The following is a 12,290-nucleotide window of genomic DNA, read 5'->3' as shown; positions in this document are numbered from 1 at the left end:
CTCATTTTATGCTGAAGCCGGATAACATTTTGCTTATCATTCAATTCAACCAATATCTTCACAAGCAGAATAAGGAATTCAAAGAATTAGCATATGTTGGAAAAGAATTTGTAAGAGCACAGTATTAACAAAATTGATAAATTTGAAGTTTGCAAAACATTGTGAGAAAAGTGTGTTCCGAGTTTCTTTTTCATTTGTGTTTATGGAATTGGTTGATTTCTGCAGATAATGAAAAATACCCTTCACAACTTGAGTTTCTTTTTTTCATTTTACTCCTCCAAGTGAGTGCAATTAATCAAAATAATTGGTAATTTTACAATTTTATGAATGGACGTCAAAGAAAAATTGCCTCATAAGACATACCAGCTGCTTAGAAATGGTCTACTTTAGGAACCTATTTCTTGAAAAACATCACAAACATCCCCCGCAAACACGACCCAGGGATAAAGAATTGATAGGAAATGCTGGAGAAGTATGTTTAAGTCGGCTCCAAAATAATATTGTACTCAAGTTTGATGCACATAAAGTAATGCATTGAACTGATGAAAGGGTCAGCTAGGAGTATGGAAGTATGGCCAGAATCTATACTTCTGATGAGATGGTTGCAACAGTTGAAGTATCTGTTCCTTACCAAGAAATCAGTATGGGATGAAATGAAAATGAAGAAAAATGGAAGACTCATGGAGATACAAGCTGCTTCCGATAATGAGCACCTCCAGACTAACTCAAATTACAATAACCCTTCAACTTCACAGCCTCTGCATTGCTCTTTGTTTTTGTAACCCATGCTCTTGAGTTAAAAGAGAAACAAAAGCTAGCAATAACAGAAGTTCTCCAACTAAAAGAGATAATTAATGGAAGGTGCAGATAATTCCAGTAAAAGAAGGAGAAGCTGATGAATTAGTGAGGCTTTCTGGTACTCTACCTATGTCAAAATGAAATTATGAATTGTAAGAGATCTGTTATTACTCTTGTTGTGACCTACTTTACATATATTTATTTTTTTTTGATGCAAAAGAAAAAGAGGATATCCTTTTGTTGTGACCTACTTTACATATTACTAGTGAAATTACAAAAGAAAGAAAAAAATGTATGATTGTTTATATTGAAGTCTTCAACATCCATGAGTAATGTTACTTATCATGTTGTATGTGAACGAATTACCAATAAATAAAATTATCAAGAGGAGAAGTTTTGTTATCAAAATTCAATATACCAGAGCACATATACAATTTAAGGCATACCTAGTGATCGGATATGGTTCCCTTAATTCCTAAGCTCAACATAGCCCAAATGAAGTGTCCTTTAAGTTCCATGCAGAGATGGAAGATTCCCTGGAAAAATCATATAATTCATTAACCTGATGAAGGGCCAGCTATAGCATTACGATAGCAATTTTCTTATTAAATGCACATCAAGAAGATAAACTTAATTACTAAAAAAACAAATACGAAATCATGGGTCCTTAATTTTGGTTAGGAAATGCAGTTCTTCAACCGCCATAGCCGTGGTGAAAACCCTGAGAGACTTGGAAAAAGCTCAGATACTTTCCATGGTGCTCTTCAGGGTACAAAGTTCAAGGATGTTTTAAATCTCTGGGTTTTAAATGGTTGTGTAGTCTAAAGTACTTCTAATTTCGATGGTGGCCATCATCCAAAAGTGAAAACTGTAGACTTAGAAATATAATGTAGTGGAAATATATTTCCTACTCATCAAGATTGCCTTTCTCTTCGTTCCTTTCCTACAGGACCTGTCAAGAATTTTGCCATAAGAGACCACTTTTTGGGTCCATAAGTCAATATCAACTCGATGATTCTATCGTCTTCCAGGTTTGTATCAGGCCTTTCTTAAATGGCCAAATTATGATTTCCTAACATTATCTTTAGCAAACTAGTAGAAAGAGAAAGCCTCATGTGGTCATAACTGGAAAGCAGAATTGAGATTTAAATGGCATTAAATTCACGAGTTTTTCGTTATAGACAACTCTGACCCGAAAAGGGAAACATGTTGGTATATTTTTCCATGTCGTGACAACTGAAAGGATGAGGCATACTAGGAAAGATGAAACAACAAAGACGGATAATAGACCAACCTCTTTCTTCCAGTTTCTTCAACTGAAGTCTTCAGCAGCGTTTCTCAATTCTCATCCTGTAAAAAACTCTAAAAGTTAGCACGAGAATTTTTATCATGATGCCAAGGGTGCAATATGACTACAAAGACAGATATCTTAAACCAGTGGGGTGGTGGTGGTTGGGGAACACAGTTCCAATACGGCATGCTTGCATAACAATGAAAGTACATAATCAGCACATTTTATGGAGTCCCACTAGGAACAAACTACGCATACAATAAGCAGTAAGCACAAATTGCACGCTAGAAAATTCTAATTTGGCCACTGGATTGATTAGAAGGCATAGCAAAGAGCTTATTTGAAAACTTGCTCATCTCTTCAGGATTCAAACCACCCTTTGCAAGAGCGAAGTACCATAGCAAAAACTTACTCAAACGGATTGCAAAAATAGCTCATGATACCAGAATACTAATCACGACTTCATATTAATTATTTTTGCGTGAAGAAACAAATACACCACTTCATATTAGATGAGACGAAATTCTTATACTCCTTCTGCCGTCCTAATTATACTAATCTCTATATGTTTCTTCAGCTTCAAATCAAAAATAGTGAAACCTTAAAGAACCCCAATAGATCAGCTCCGTGATAGGAAACTATAAAATCCGTAAAATTGCCCCTAAAACTAAAACTCAATCCAAAACTACAAGTCCCAAAATTATTTAAATAAGATTTGGAGGCCAAATTTGAATGCTGAGAATGAAAAGGATTAAAAACTAAGATATGTGACCAATTATTTAGAGATGAAAAGCATCTCTATCAAATGACTATCGACTGTTGAAAGCAGCAAGCGAAAACATATGAAAACAAAATCGACAGATGTGTCCATATGTAACATTTCAAAATCAATTGATTTCCAGGAAAAAATAGTAAACAATGATAAAAACAGTACTAAAAATTTCAGTGGCATTTATTCTAATTGTAAACAAGGGATTATATGTAACACCATCATTTGCAATATCAACCATAGAGAAGTCTTCACTTACAACCACTGGTTATATTGGCACAATCTTTCCCCGTCTACAACCGGTGGTAACAGTCGGGCAGATAGGTGGAAATCTGACTTTTTTTTCAAAAAGCTACTCCAGAACTTCTTTATTGAGTTTTCAGTCCTGGATACATAAGAGCACATGCTTAACAAACCTTATATAAAACAGGGAAAAAGACATCAATGTTTTATTATTGCATGACTTCAATAAAGGCTAACTTGTTGACATTATCCATTCATTTGTGGGTTATCCTTCATTCAGCACGTCTGCAAATATCAAAAGTAAAACCTACTCACTCTTGAGAAACTTCACTCGGATAAAAGCTAACTTGTTTAGAGAAACTTCACTACTTCTACCCGTGTATTCCATAACATATTGAGCATTCTCTACCGCAATTTCTTCCTCCACAGCCCCAGCACTCATTTAATCTCATAGTATAAATGGTCGTTCCATATGCAAACTTCACATAAATTAATTTCTATAGCAAAAGGCACATCCAGACACATTATGACAACACACGAGCCAAAGAATGGCCACTTACAGATACAACCTAGTTAGAACATAAGTAACACTCATCAATATTACCTTTCTTGTTATATTGCTTTCTTAAGCGATGGCAAGGGTTTAGCTATAACAGTCCATTTTTGGGTCCATACTTCAACACCAACTTGATGATTCTACCATCATCCTGCAACTAAGATGAGAAAGCGAGAAAGTATTTTTACCTGAAAACTTCATAAGAACCGATAGTTATGAAGAAGTTAATTGGCATCATCATCATATAAGAAGGAAAACACCATAATAAAGGTCACATTAACATGATGATGTATGAAACGAAAAACAGTTAATATGTGTTAGGCGCACTATTGATAATTCATGTCAAGTTGATTTGTTCGTCGCTGCACGTTACTTTTCAAAATTACAGGAGTATTCTGCATGAATGTTTCAGTTTTTTTACTAAGAATCTTCACCCTCCATATTTAGCATTGCCTTTAAATGGCTACAGCTAATTCAGAAGAAAGGAGGAGAAGAAAACAACTAAGATAAGATGAAAGAGTAAATGCAGTAGTGCTGAACAAAAGACTTCAGTCCTGCTGCTATATCATTAAAGCTATATTTAAAACCAGAAACTACTTACAGTTTTTGAACTAGGTCAAAGCCATCATCATTGCTATGGAAAACCCCTCGTTAAGATAAGGCTCACTTTCTTGATTTGGAACGGCCATCATCAATGAATTACACCATAGAATGTGAATTTCAAATGTTTTCGCCTTAATCCATGTGGACGAGCCTTCTAGAAAAAAACAGCCTTACAGTGCTATTACTATGACAACCAGAATTGTCAATCACACCTGCTGATCCAGGCTTTTATCCAGTTGCTTCTTCATAAACTTGAAAATGTCAGATCGTTTTTCGACTTGAGCTGCATGTGCGAGACTTCCTAGTATAAAACAACCTAACAGAGCTATGAGCATGATAAGCAGAGTTATCAGTAATCAAATTAACATCCCCAGGTCCAGGTTCCTCACTAGTATCAGTTACCCTTCTTTCAAATGAAGGCAACTTTTTTTCATCTCTTAGCTCATTTGCATGCTCATCCCTATTCAGTTGCTTCTCAATTAACTTCAAAATGTCATACTTAGTTTGCCTCAAGCTGTTTGGACGAGCCTTCCTTGTATAAAACATCCCTGACCTTTTAAGCCTGCATCTGGTTGTGTCCCTATCTTGTCCCTCACTTGAATGCTCAACCCTATCCAGTTGCATCTCCACAGATCTTGAAATGTCAGACTCTTCTTGCATAAATCTGTATGGACGAGCCTTCCTAGCATACAACTGCCCTGAATGTTTAATACTGCATCCGTATAAACGAGCTTTCCTAGTGTAAAACAGCCTAACAGTGCTGTTACCACGATAAGCAGACTTGTCGCTCTTCGGATTCACATCAACTGATCCAGCAGTTTCATCCCTGGTATCTACTTTCTTTCTTCTGAGTGAGTCAAATCCTTCCTCATCCACCACTTCATTTGTGTACTCATTCCCGTCCAGTTGATTCTCTAAAGACTTGAGAACGTCAGACTTATTTTGCCTTGAACCATATGGAGAAGACTTAGTATGAAACAGCCTAACACTGCTATTACCAGGACAAGAAGAATTTTCCCTGTTTAAATTCACATCCAGTGATCCAGCCATTTCCTCGCTATCATCAGATTTTTTTCTTTCGACTGAATGTAAGCTTTCTTCATTTTGTACCTCATTTCTATGCTCATCCTTATCCAGTTGCTTCTGTAAAGACACAGAAACATCAGAATTTTTTTGCATTGAACCATACAGTCGCGCCTTCCTAGTATAGAACATCCCTGACTGTTTTTGCCTGAGTCTGCATATTTCAGGATTTTCCTCCCTGATATGTAATTTCTTTCTTTCTAGAGCATACAATCTTTCTTCATCCTTCACCTCATCGGTAAGATCATCCCCATCCAGCTGCTTCTCTAAAGACTGGAAAACGTCAGACTTGTTTTTCCTTAAACCGTATGGACGAGCCATCTTGGTATAAAACAGCCTAACAGTGCTATTACCACGACAAGCTGAACTTTCAGTCTTTAAATTCACATCCAGTGATCCAGCCATTTCTTCTCCATTATCAGTTCTTTTTCTTTCGACTGTATGTAAGCTTTCTTCATCTTGTACCTCATTCTTATGCTCATCTCTATCAAGTTGCTTCTCTAGAGACACGGAAACGTCAGACTTGATTTGCATTGAACCACACGGACGAGCCTTTCTAGTGTAAAACATATCCGACTGTTTTTGCTTTACACCGTATGGACGAGCCTTCCTAGTATAAAACAGCCTAACAGTGCTGTTACCACTACAAGCTGCACTTTCATTCTTTAAACTCACATCCGGAGATCCAGCCATTTCTTCACCATTATCAGTTTCTTTTCTTTCGACCCTATGAAAACTTTCTTCATCTTGTCCCTCATCTGTATGCTCATCCCTATGAAGTTGCTTCTCCAGAGACATGGAAACATCAGATTTGTTTTTGCTTAAACCACATGGACGAGCCTTTTTAGTATAAGACATATCTGACTGTTTTTGCCTATATCTGTATGGACGAGCATTCCTGGTGTAAAACAGCCTAACAGTGCTATTACCACGAGAAACAGAATTGTCACTCTTCAGATTCACATCAGCTGATCCAGCCATTTTTTCGCCATTATCAGTTTTTTTTCTTTCAACTGTAAGTAAACTTTTTTCATCTTGTAGCTTACTTGTATGCACATGTCTATCCAGTTGCTTCTCTAGAGACACGGAAACGTCGGACTTGTTTTTCTTTAAACCATATGGACGAACCTTTCTAGTATAAAACACCTCAGACTGTTTCTGCCTGAATCTGTATGGACGAGAATTCCTGGTGTAAAACAGCCTAACAGTGCTATTACCACCACAAACAGAATTATCACTCTTCAAATTCACATCAACTGATCCAGGTTTTTCCTCTGTAGAATCTGTTTTCTTTCTTTCGGGTGAATGTAATCCTTCTTCATCCATCACTTCATTTGTATGCTCATCCCCATCCAGATGTTTCTCTAAAGATTTGAAAACCTCAGATTTGTTTTTCCAAGCCTTCCTAGAATAAAACTGCCTAACAGTGTTATTTCCACGGAAAGAAATATTGTCACTCTCCAAATTCACCATCGATCCAGGCTTTTCCTTGCTGTTATCAGCTTTTTGCATTTCAAATGAATGCAAACTTTCTTCACCTTGTACCTCCTTTATATGTTCATCTTGATTCCTGGCACCACCAGCTTCTCTCTTTCTTTTTCTTAGTATGGAAGGAAGGGTTGAGAAGCTCTTAGCAACATTCTTAAACAAAGATTCTACCCTCTGATCAACCAAATTGTCATTACAAACTGGAGGTAAGCAAATGGTAGGTGACAAATCTGAGGTTAAAACCACCGTTTCTTGATTTAAGGAACCAGTCACTCCAAGCTCCAACACACCCTCATGGAGATTATTTCTCAATGACACATCATTGCTTCCAACATTCAACAGATCCGGACCCAAACGGGTAGATGAGGGAACAGCACTGACTGCCGGATTTGTTGAGCAAGAGGATTGGTTGGCAAGCATGAATGCTTCTCCCACTTTCTTCTTTTCCTCAAACAGCTTTTGTGGCTGCTGTGCAGTTTCTACAGCTCGTATCTGCGGCTCCCTTGGAAACTGCTCAGATAAATGAATAACAGATGACAAATCTCATCACAGATGCATCTTCAAGTCAACAAATGAAAACACAGCATATAATGGTAGCATGCATATGAATTATGAAGGAGAGAGTGGCACCTCACGTTGGTCTTGAAGGCTTCTTTGAAGCTCCCACTGCGACCGAATTGCATCTGATAGTGCAGACCTTTAAGCAAAGAGTATTAATATAAGTTACACCTTGTCAGTATATACAGATTACTCAGAGTAAGATGGTGACTAGAAAAAGCTTCATAAAATGGCTATGCACGTTTACTAGTAACAAGCAAGGTGCAGAGAAGACTGCAGGCTTGCCGATCAAGAAAGAAAAGAAAAAAGAAATTCCGGCCTGCAAAGTGATTTAGCAAAACTGATCTTTTAAATTTCGTAAAAAGATGGTTCACGACAACTAGATGAATACAGAACACTTGTGATTGAATCCTATATGTCTTGGTAAAAAAAGTTATAGGGAGTACTTTGAAGAAGAATCAATACCATGAACTAAAGTTACACATATGAGTTCCTTGTCGCCAAATTGATATTCTTAAATAACCAACCGAATGATCATTATGCAAGGTTAAATGAGATATGTGAGACTTACTTCTTTGACGGCTTACTTTCTTTTACAGCTGTTGCTCTCCTGTTTTTAAACTTTGTGACTGGAACAGAAATTGGCAATGGCGTTCCAGCAATTCTCCTTTCTATATCACCAATGCTTCTGTACTTAACCAAGTTTGCCTTCGAATTTGATCTGCTAAACTCATGTTTTGATGCAAGTTGTCTGCATCCGAGACCAACAGAATTACTGGAGTCAGTTGCTAGCACACCTGATTTTCCAATCTCTGATGTTAATCCTGACGTCTCTTGATTTAAGGAACCAGCGACTGGAACAGAAATTGACAGTAGTGTTCCAGCAATGCTTCTCTCTATATCACCAATGCTTCTATACTTAACCAAGTTTGCCTTTGAATTGGATCTGCTAAACACATGTTTTGATGCCAGTTGTCTGCATCCAAGAACATCAAAGTTACTCAAGTCAGCTGCTAGTACACATGTTTTTCCAATTTCTGATGTTAAGTCCGATGTTTCTTGATTTAAGGAACCAGTGACTGGAACAGAAAATGACAACAGTGTTCCAGCAATGCTTCTCTCAGTATCGCCAATGCTGCTATCGTTGACCAAGTTTGCCTTTGAATTTGTTCTGCTAAACTCATGATCTGATGCTAGTTGTCTGCACCCAAGATCAACAGAGCTACTCGATTTAGTTACTAGTACACCTGTTGGGTCCCCCGCATCTAAGGATTCTGGGATCGAAGGCTCTACCGGATCCATACAACCCTCATCAACTTTATAGAACTCTTCATTTCCCAAGGAACGCTGGGTACCATCAGTAAACCCTTCATTACTACACCCACTGATCTTCCCTGCAGCTTGTGATATGGATATCTGTAGGGCGTAATCCTCGGTATTCAGAACTGTACCAACTGGTGGTAGTTGTCCAGTAAATTCTAAGCAACTTCGGGTACTGGTGTTAAAAAATTTATCATTACACACAGCAGAGTTTCCAGCAACTGATGATGTGGTTACCTTTTTCTCATCATCTCCCCTCGTATTCAGAACTGAACCAACTGCTGGCAATTGTCCAGTAGATCGATGGAAATCTAACAAAGTCTTCAAAGAGCTATTCCTGATATTCACTATAGATTTCTCATTTTCCAAGGAACTTCGGGTACCGGCGCTAAACCCTTTCTTATCACTCATAGTAGAGTTTCCAACAGCTGTTGGTTTGGTTGCACTTTTTGGATTAGCTTCCCCTGTCTTCAGAACTGAACCAGATGATTGCAAGCTCTCAGTAGATTGATGGATATCTAAGTTTTCCAGCAAAGGGGTAATCCAGAGATTTTTTGTTGAGTTTTCATTTACCAAGCAACTTCCAGCAATGGCGTTTAATCCTTTATTACTAGACACAGCAGAGTTTCCAACAGATGATTTGGTTGCATTTTTTACATTATCTTCCCCTGTCTTCAGAACTGAACCAAATGATGGCAACTTCCCAGTGGATAGATGGATACCTAAGTTTTTCTGCAAAGCGGTATTCCAGAGATTATCTTCCCAGTAGATAGATGGATACCTAAGTTTTTCTGATGATGTGGGTATATTTTTGGCATTATCTGCATTCAGAACTGGTGGCAACTGGTCGTCAGATGGGTAGAGATCTAACTTCTTCTTCAGAGAGCAATTCCACAGATTCTTTATTGCGTTATCAGTTCTGGATACACAGGAACACATGTGTAAGAGAAATAAATAGGCCAAATGAACAATTGATGCTATCTTATTGAATGGCTCAACTAAAGGAAACTTATTGGATAACCATCATATGCTTCACACTTTTGACAGTTGAATTATTGTTTTACAGACAATTATATACAAACCACATTCCCCGAAGATTCGAAAGAAAGAACTAGTACCTGCCAGGTAAGAACTTTGCTATTTCTGCCCATTGATTTCCATAAACCCGATGGGCCCTCAGAATTGCAAGTTCTTCATCTTTGGTCCAAGCATCTTTTTTAATATTTGGATCTAAATGGTTGTACCATCTGTAAAACGGGAAATAAATTAGTTTCCATGGGCCATGGCATTGGCAAAACACATACACAAACATTATCTGATAGGGGGCAATAAATGATCACTTATGAACACAACCTAGTGGAAATTTATTACTACTCGTTTAGGTTACCTTTCTCGGCATTGCTTTCCTATGCGACCTGGAATGGATTTTGCTACCACAGACCATTTAATGGGTCCAGACTTGGATACCAGCTCAATGAGTTTCCTATCTTCCTGGAAAAAATAAGAGAAAGCAAGAATTATGTTTAGCGTATTATATGAGAACTGATAAAATAAGAAAAGGACTGGGCACCACACCTCCTGGGACCATGGACCCTTATTTACGTCGGGATTAAGAACCTTTTGCCATCGATGCAGACATTGAACATCCGTTCGATTATGTAAGCCTGAGGCTGCACACGTAAATTAAAATAACTTGCTTAGTTAGCTCTTTCTTTAAATTGGAAAAAAAAAATATGACCTATAAACACCACCATCTTTAGCTATTCCGCACAGACGATTATAACTGGAAATCAGTGTTAAGGGCACAATAGCATTATAATGAACTCAGAGTGTATATAACTCTCACCCAAAACCGGTACTAGGCATTATATCTGGGTCTTTGCCAACTAATATAGCTGTAGGAGAACCAGAGTAAATAGAGAAAAACAAACTGACCTATTTTCTTCCAATGTTTTCCCTTGTAAACTTCAACCCATTTTCTCAAATAATCATCCTGCAATAACAAACTCAAAATCTAGCGCCAGAGATCGTGTAATTAAGAACCCCTAAACTGCATTTTAACTACAATCGCAAACATACCAAACAAACGACTAAATTGTGCACAAAACAAATACAATAACAAGTTCAAGCACATCCACTAAACCATGATACATACAAAATCACCACAAAACCCCACAAACACACACTAAAATTGATTCAATTGTTCACAAATACATCAACAAATTCAAAAACGTCCGGAGACCATGATGAATACAAGTTACAACTCGATTCATAGCTACCACAGAGCCCCAACAAACACTAATCTGCACAAATACATCGACAACTTCAATCACTTCCAGAGACCATGACGAATAAAACTCAATTTTCATATCTACCCACAGAGCCCCAACACATCACAAATGACTCAATTGTTCACAGATATGAGCTATTCAAAACCATAAAAGAGGCTACTTACCTCTTCAGCAGTCCAACCGCCCTCTCGATGCCTTATCGGACCCCTGATTGTCTTCGATATACTACAAAAAAAAAATCAGCCCCGTATGATCAAACCATAATATCAAAGAAAATGATTAAACTATTACCGTTTAGCCTCCTCCTCCTCCTCTTCGGAAATAATTGATTCTTTATTCTTAGAACGATAAGGTACATCAATTTTAGCTGCAGCCATACATAAAATCCCTTTTCAAAACCCTAAAATGGAAATGAAAACCCGCTCAATTTTTTTCAAAATTGAAGGTTCAAAGTGAAACTGGAAGAGCAGAAAAATCGAAGAAGGGAGAGTGATAATAGTTTGGTTCAGTTGATGGCGGGAATTGAATCGGGGTTGAGGGAGGGAGAGAGATCCGACGGGGAGCCACTCTTTCCCGTTGAAAGCAGAGAGACTGTGTGAGAGAGAGAGAGAAATTTGATAATTGTGTCCGTTGGTAAAAAACCTAATTGTAATTTTAAGAAAGCTATTACTGGGTGTCAGGGGCTTCACTTGGATTCTTAGTGTCCAAAAAAGTGGTTATGGGATATCCTTCACTTACGTATAAAATGTCTAGAATACCCTTTAGCTAAAATAAAAATATAAAAAACTAATCTTTTCTAATCTAATCCTAGAAAAAAACTACTCCTCTTCCTTCTTTCATCTTTCTTCTCTTCCTCTCCTCCACAGTCAATTTCAATTCAACTTCAATTCACTTCATCGTTTTCGATTAATCGGCGATTCGAAAACTCAACATCGTCGGATTTAAATCTCTACTAAAGATGAGGACGAAGCAAACTGATTCCAGTGATGGGAATCAGCCTCTCAATCAACCACCAGACCCAAATCTTCATCTTCAACAACCGGTTCAAGCATCTCAATAATTACAATTTTTAACTCCTCAACAATAACCCATGGTGTATGTTAGGTAATAATCGAACAAACCCATCTTTGTTTACTCGTTTTTATGCTTAAAATAGGAAGATTGAATGAAATAGGAGTAAAATTAGGGTTTTATTTAGTTACAGTTTCTAAACTGCTAGTGCTACGTCTAGGTTCGCCAACCGTAATTTCAGTTTTTGAATAACTTACGTCCAGGTTTTGATTAATTCAA

General features: G+C 37.6%; 1 protein-coding gene across 5 annotated transcripts; it reads right to left on the bottom strand.

Moving 5' to 3' along the window:
• Positions 1 to 236: 236 nt before the first annotated feature.
• On the bottom strand, positions 237 to 11,607 carry LOC113311019. 5 transcript variants are annotated; one of them, XM_026559860.1, is made up of 15 exons: positions 11,292 to 11,607; positions 11,165 to 11,225; positions 10,645 to 10,702; positions 10,285 to 10,379; positions 10,097 to 10,200; positions 9,828 to 9,956; positions 8,745 to 9,628; positions 7,961 to 8,696; positions 7,462 to 7,528; positions 4,259 to 7,341; positions 3,706 to 3,852; positions 3,118 to 3,243; positions 2,093 to 2,148; positions 1,245 to 1,334; positions 237 to 925 (listed from the first exon to the last, which is right to left on the bottom strand). In XM_026559860.1, exons 1-10 carry the CDS (start codon positions 11,375 to 11,377, stop codon positions 4,522 to 4,524), a joined length of 5,040 nt encoding a protein of 1,679 aa, XP_026415645.1. In that variant the 5' UTR covers positions 11,378 to 11,607; the 3' UTR covers positions 237 to 925; positions 1,245 to 1,334; positions 2,093 to 2,148; positions 3,118 to 3,243; positions 3,706 to 3,852; positions 4,259 to 4,521. The 5 variants fall into 5 exon arrangements, with proteins under 5 accessions (XP_026415645.1, XP_026415641.1, XP_026415643.1 ...); XM_026559856.1 differs by having other exon boundaries at positions 7,961 to 9,628; XM_026559858.1 differs by having other exon boundaries at positions 237 to 921; positions 7,961 to 9,628.
• Between the last annotated feature and the right edge of the window lie 683 nt (positions 11,608 to 12,290).

The sequence above is a fragment of the Papaver somniferum genome, chromosome 9, assembly GCF_003573695.1.
Source record: "Papaver somniferum cultivar HN1 chromosome 9, ASM357369v1, whole genome shotgun sequence".
Lineage (NCBI taxonomy): Eukaryota > Viridiplantae > Streptophyta > Magnoliopsida > Ranunculales > Papaveraceae > Papaver > Papaver somniferum.
The sequence above is the reverse complement of the archived record's forward strand: the minus strand, read 5'-3'. Positions and strand labels throughout refer to the sequence as shown.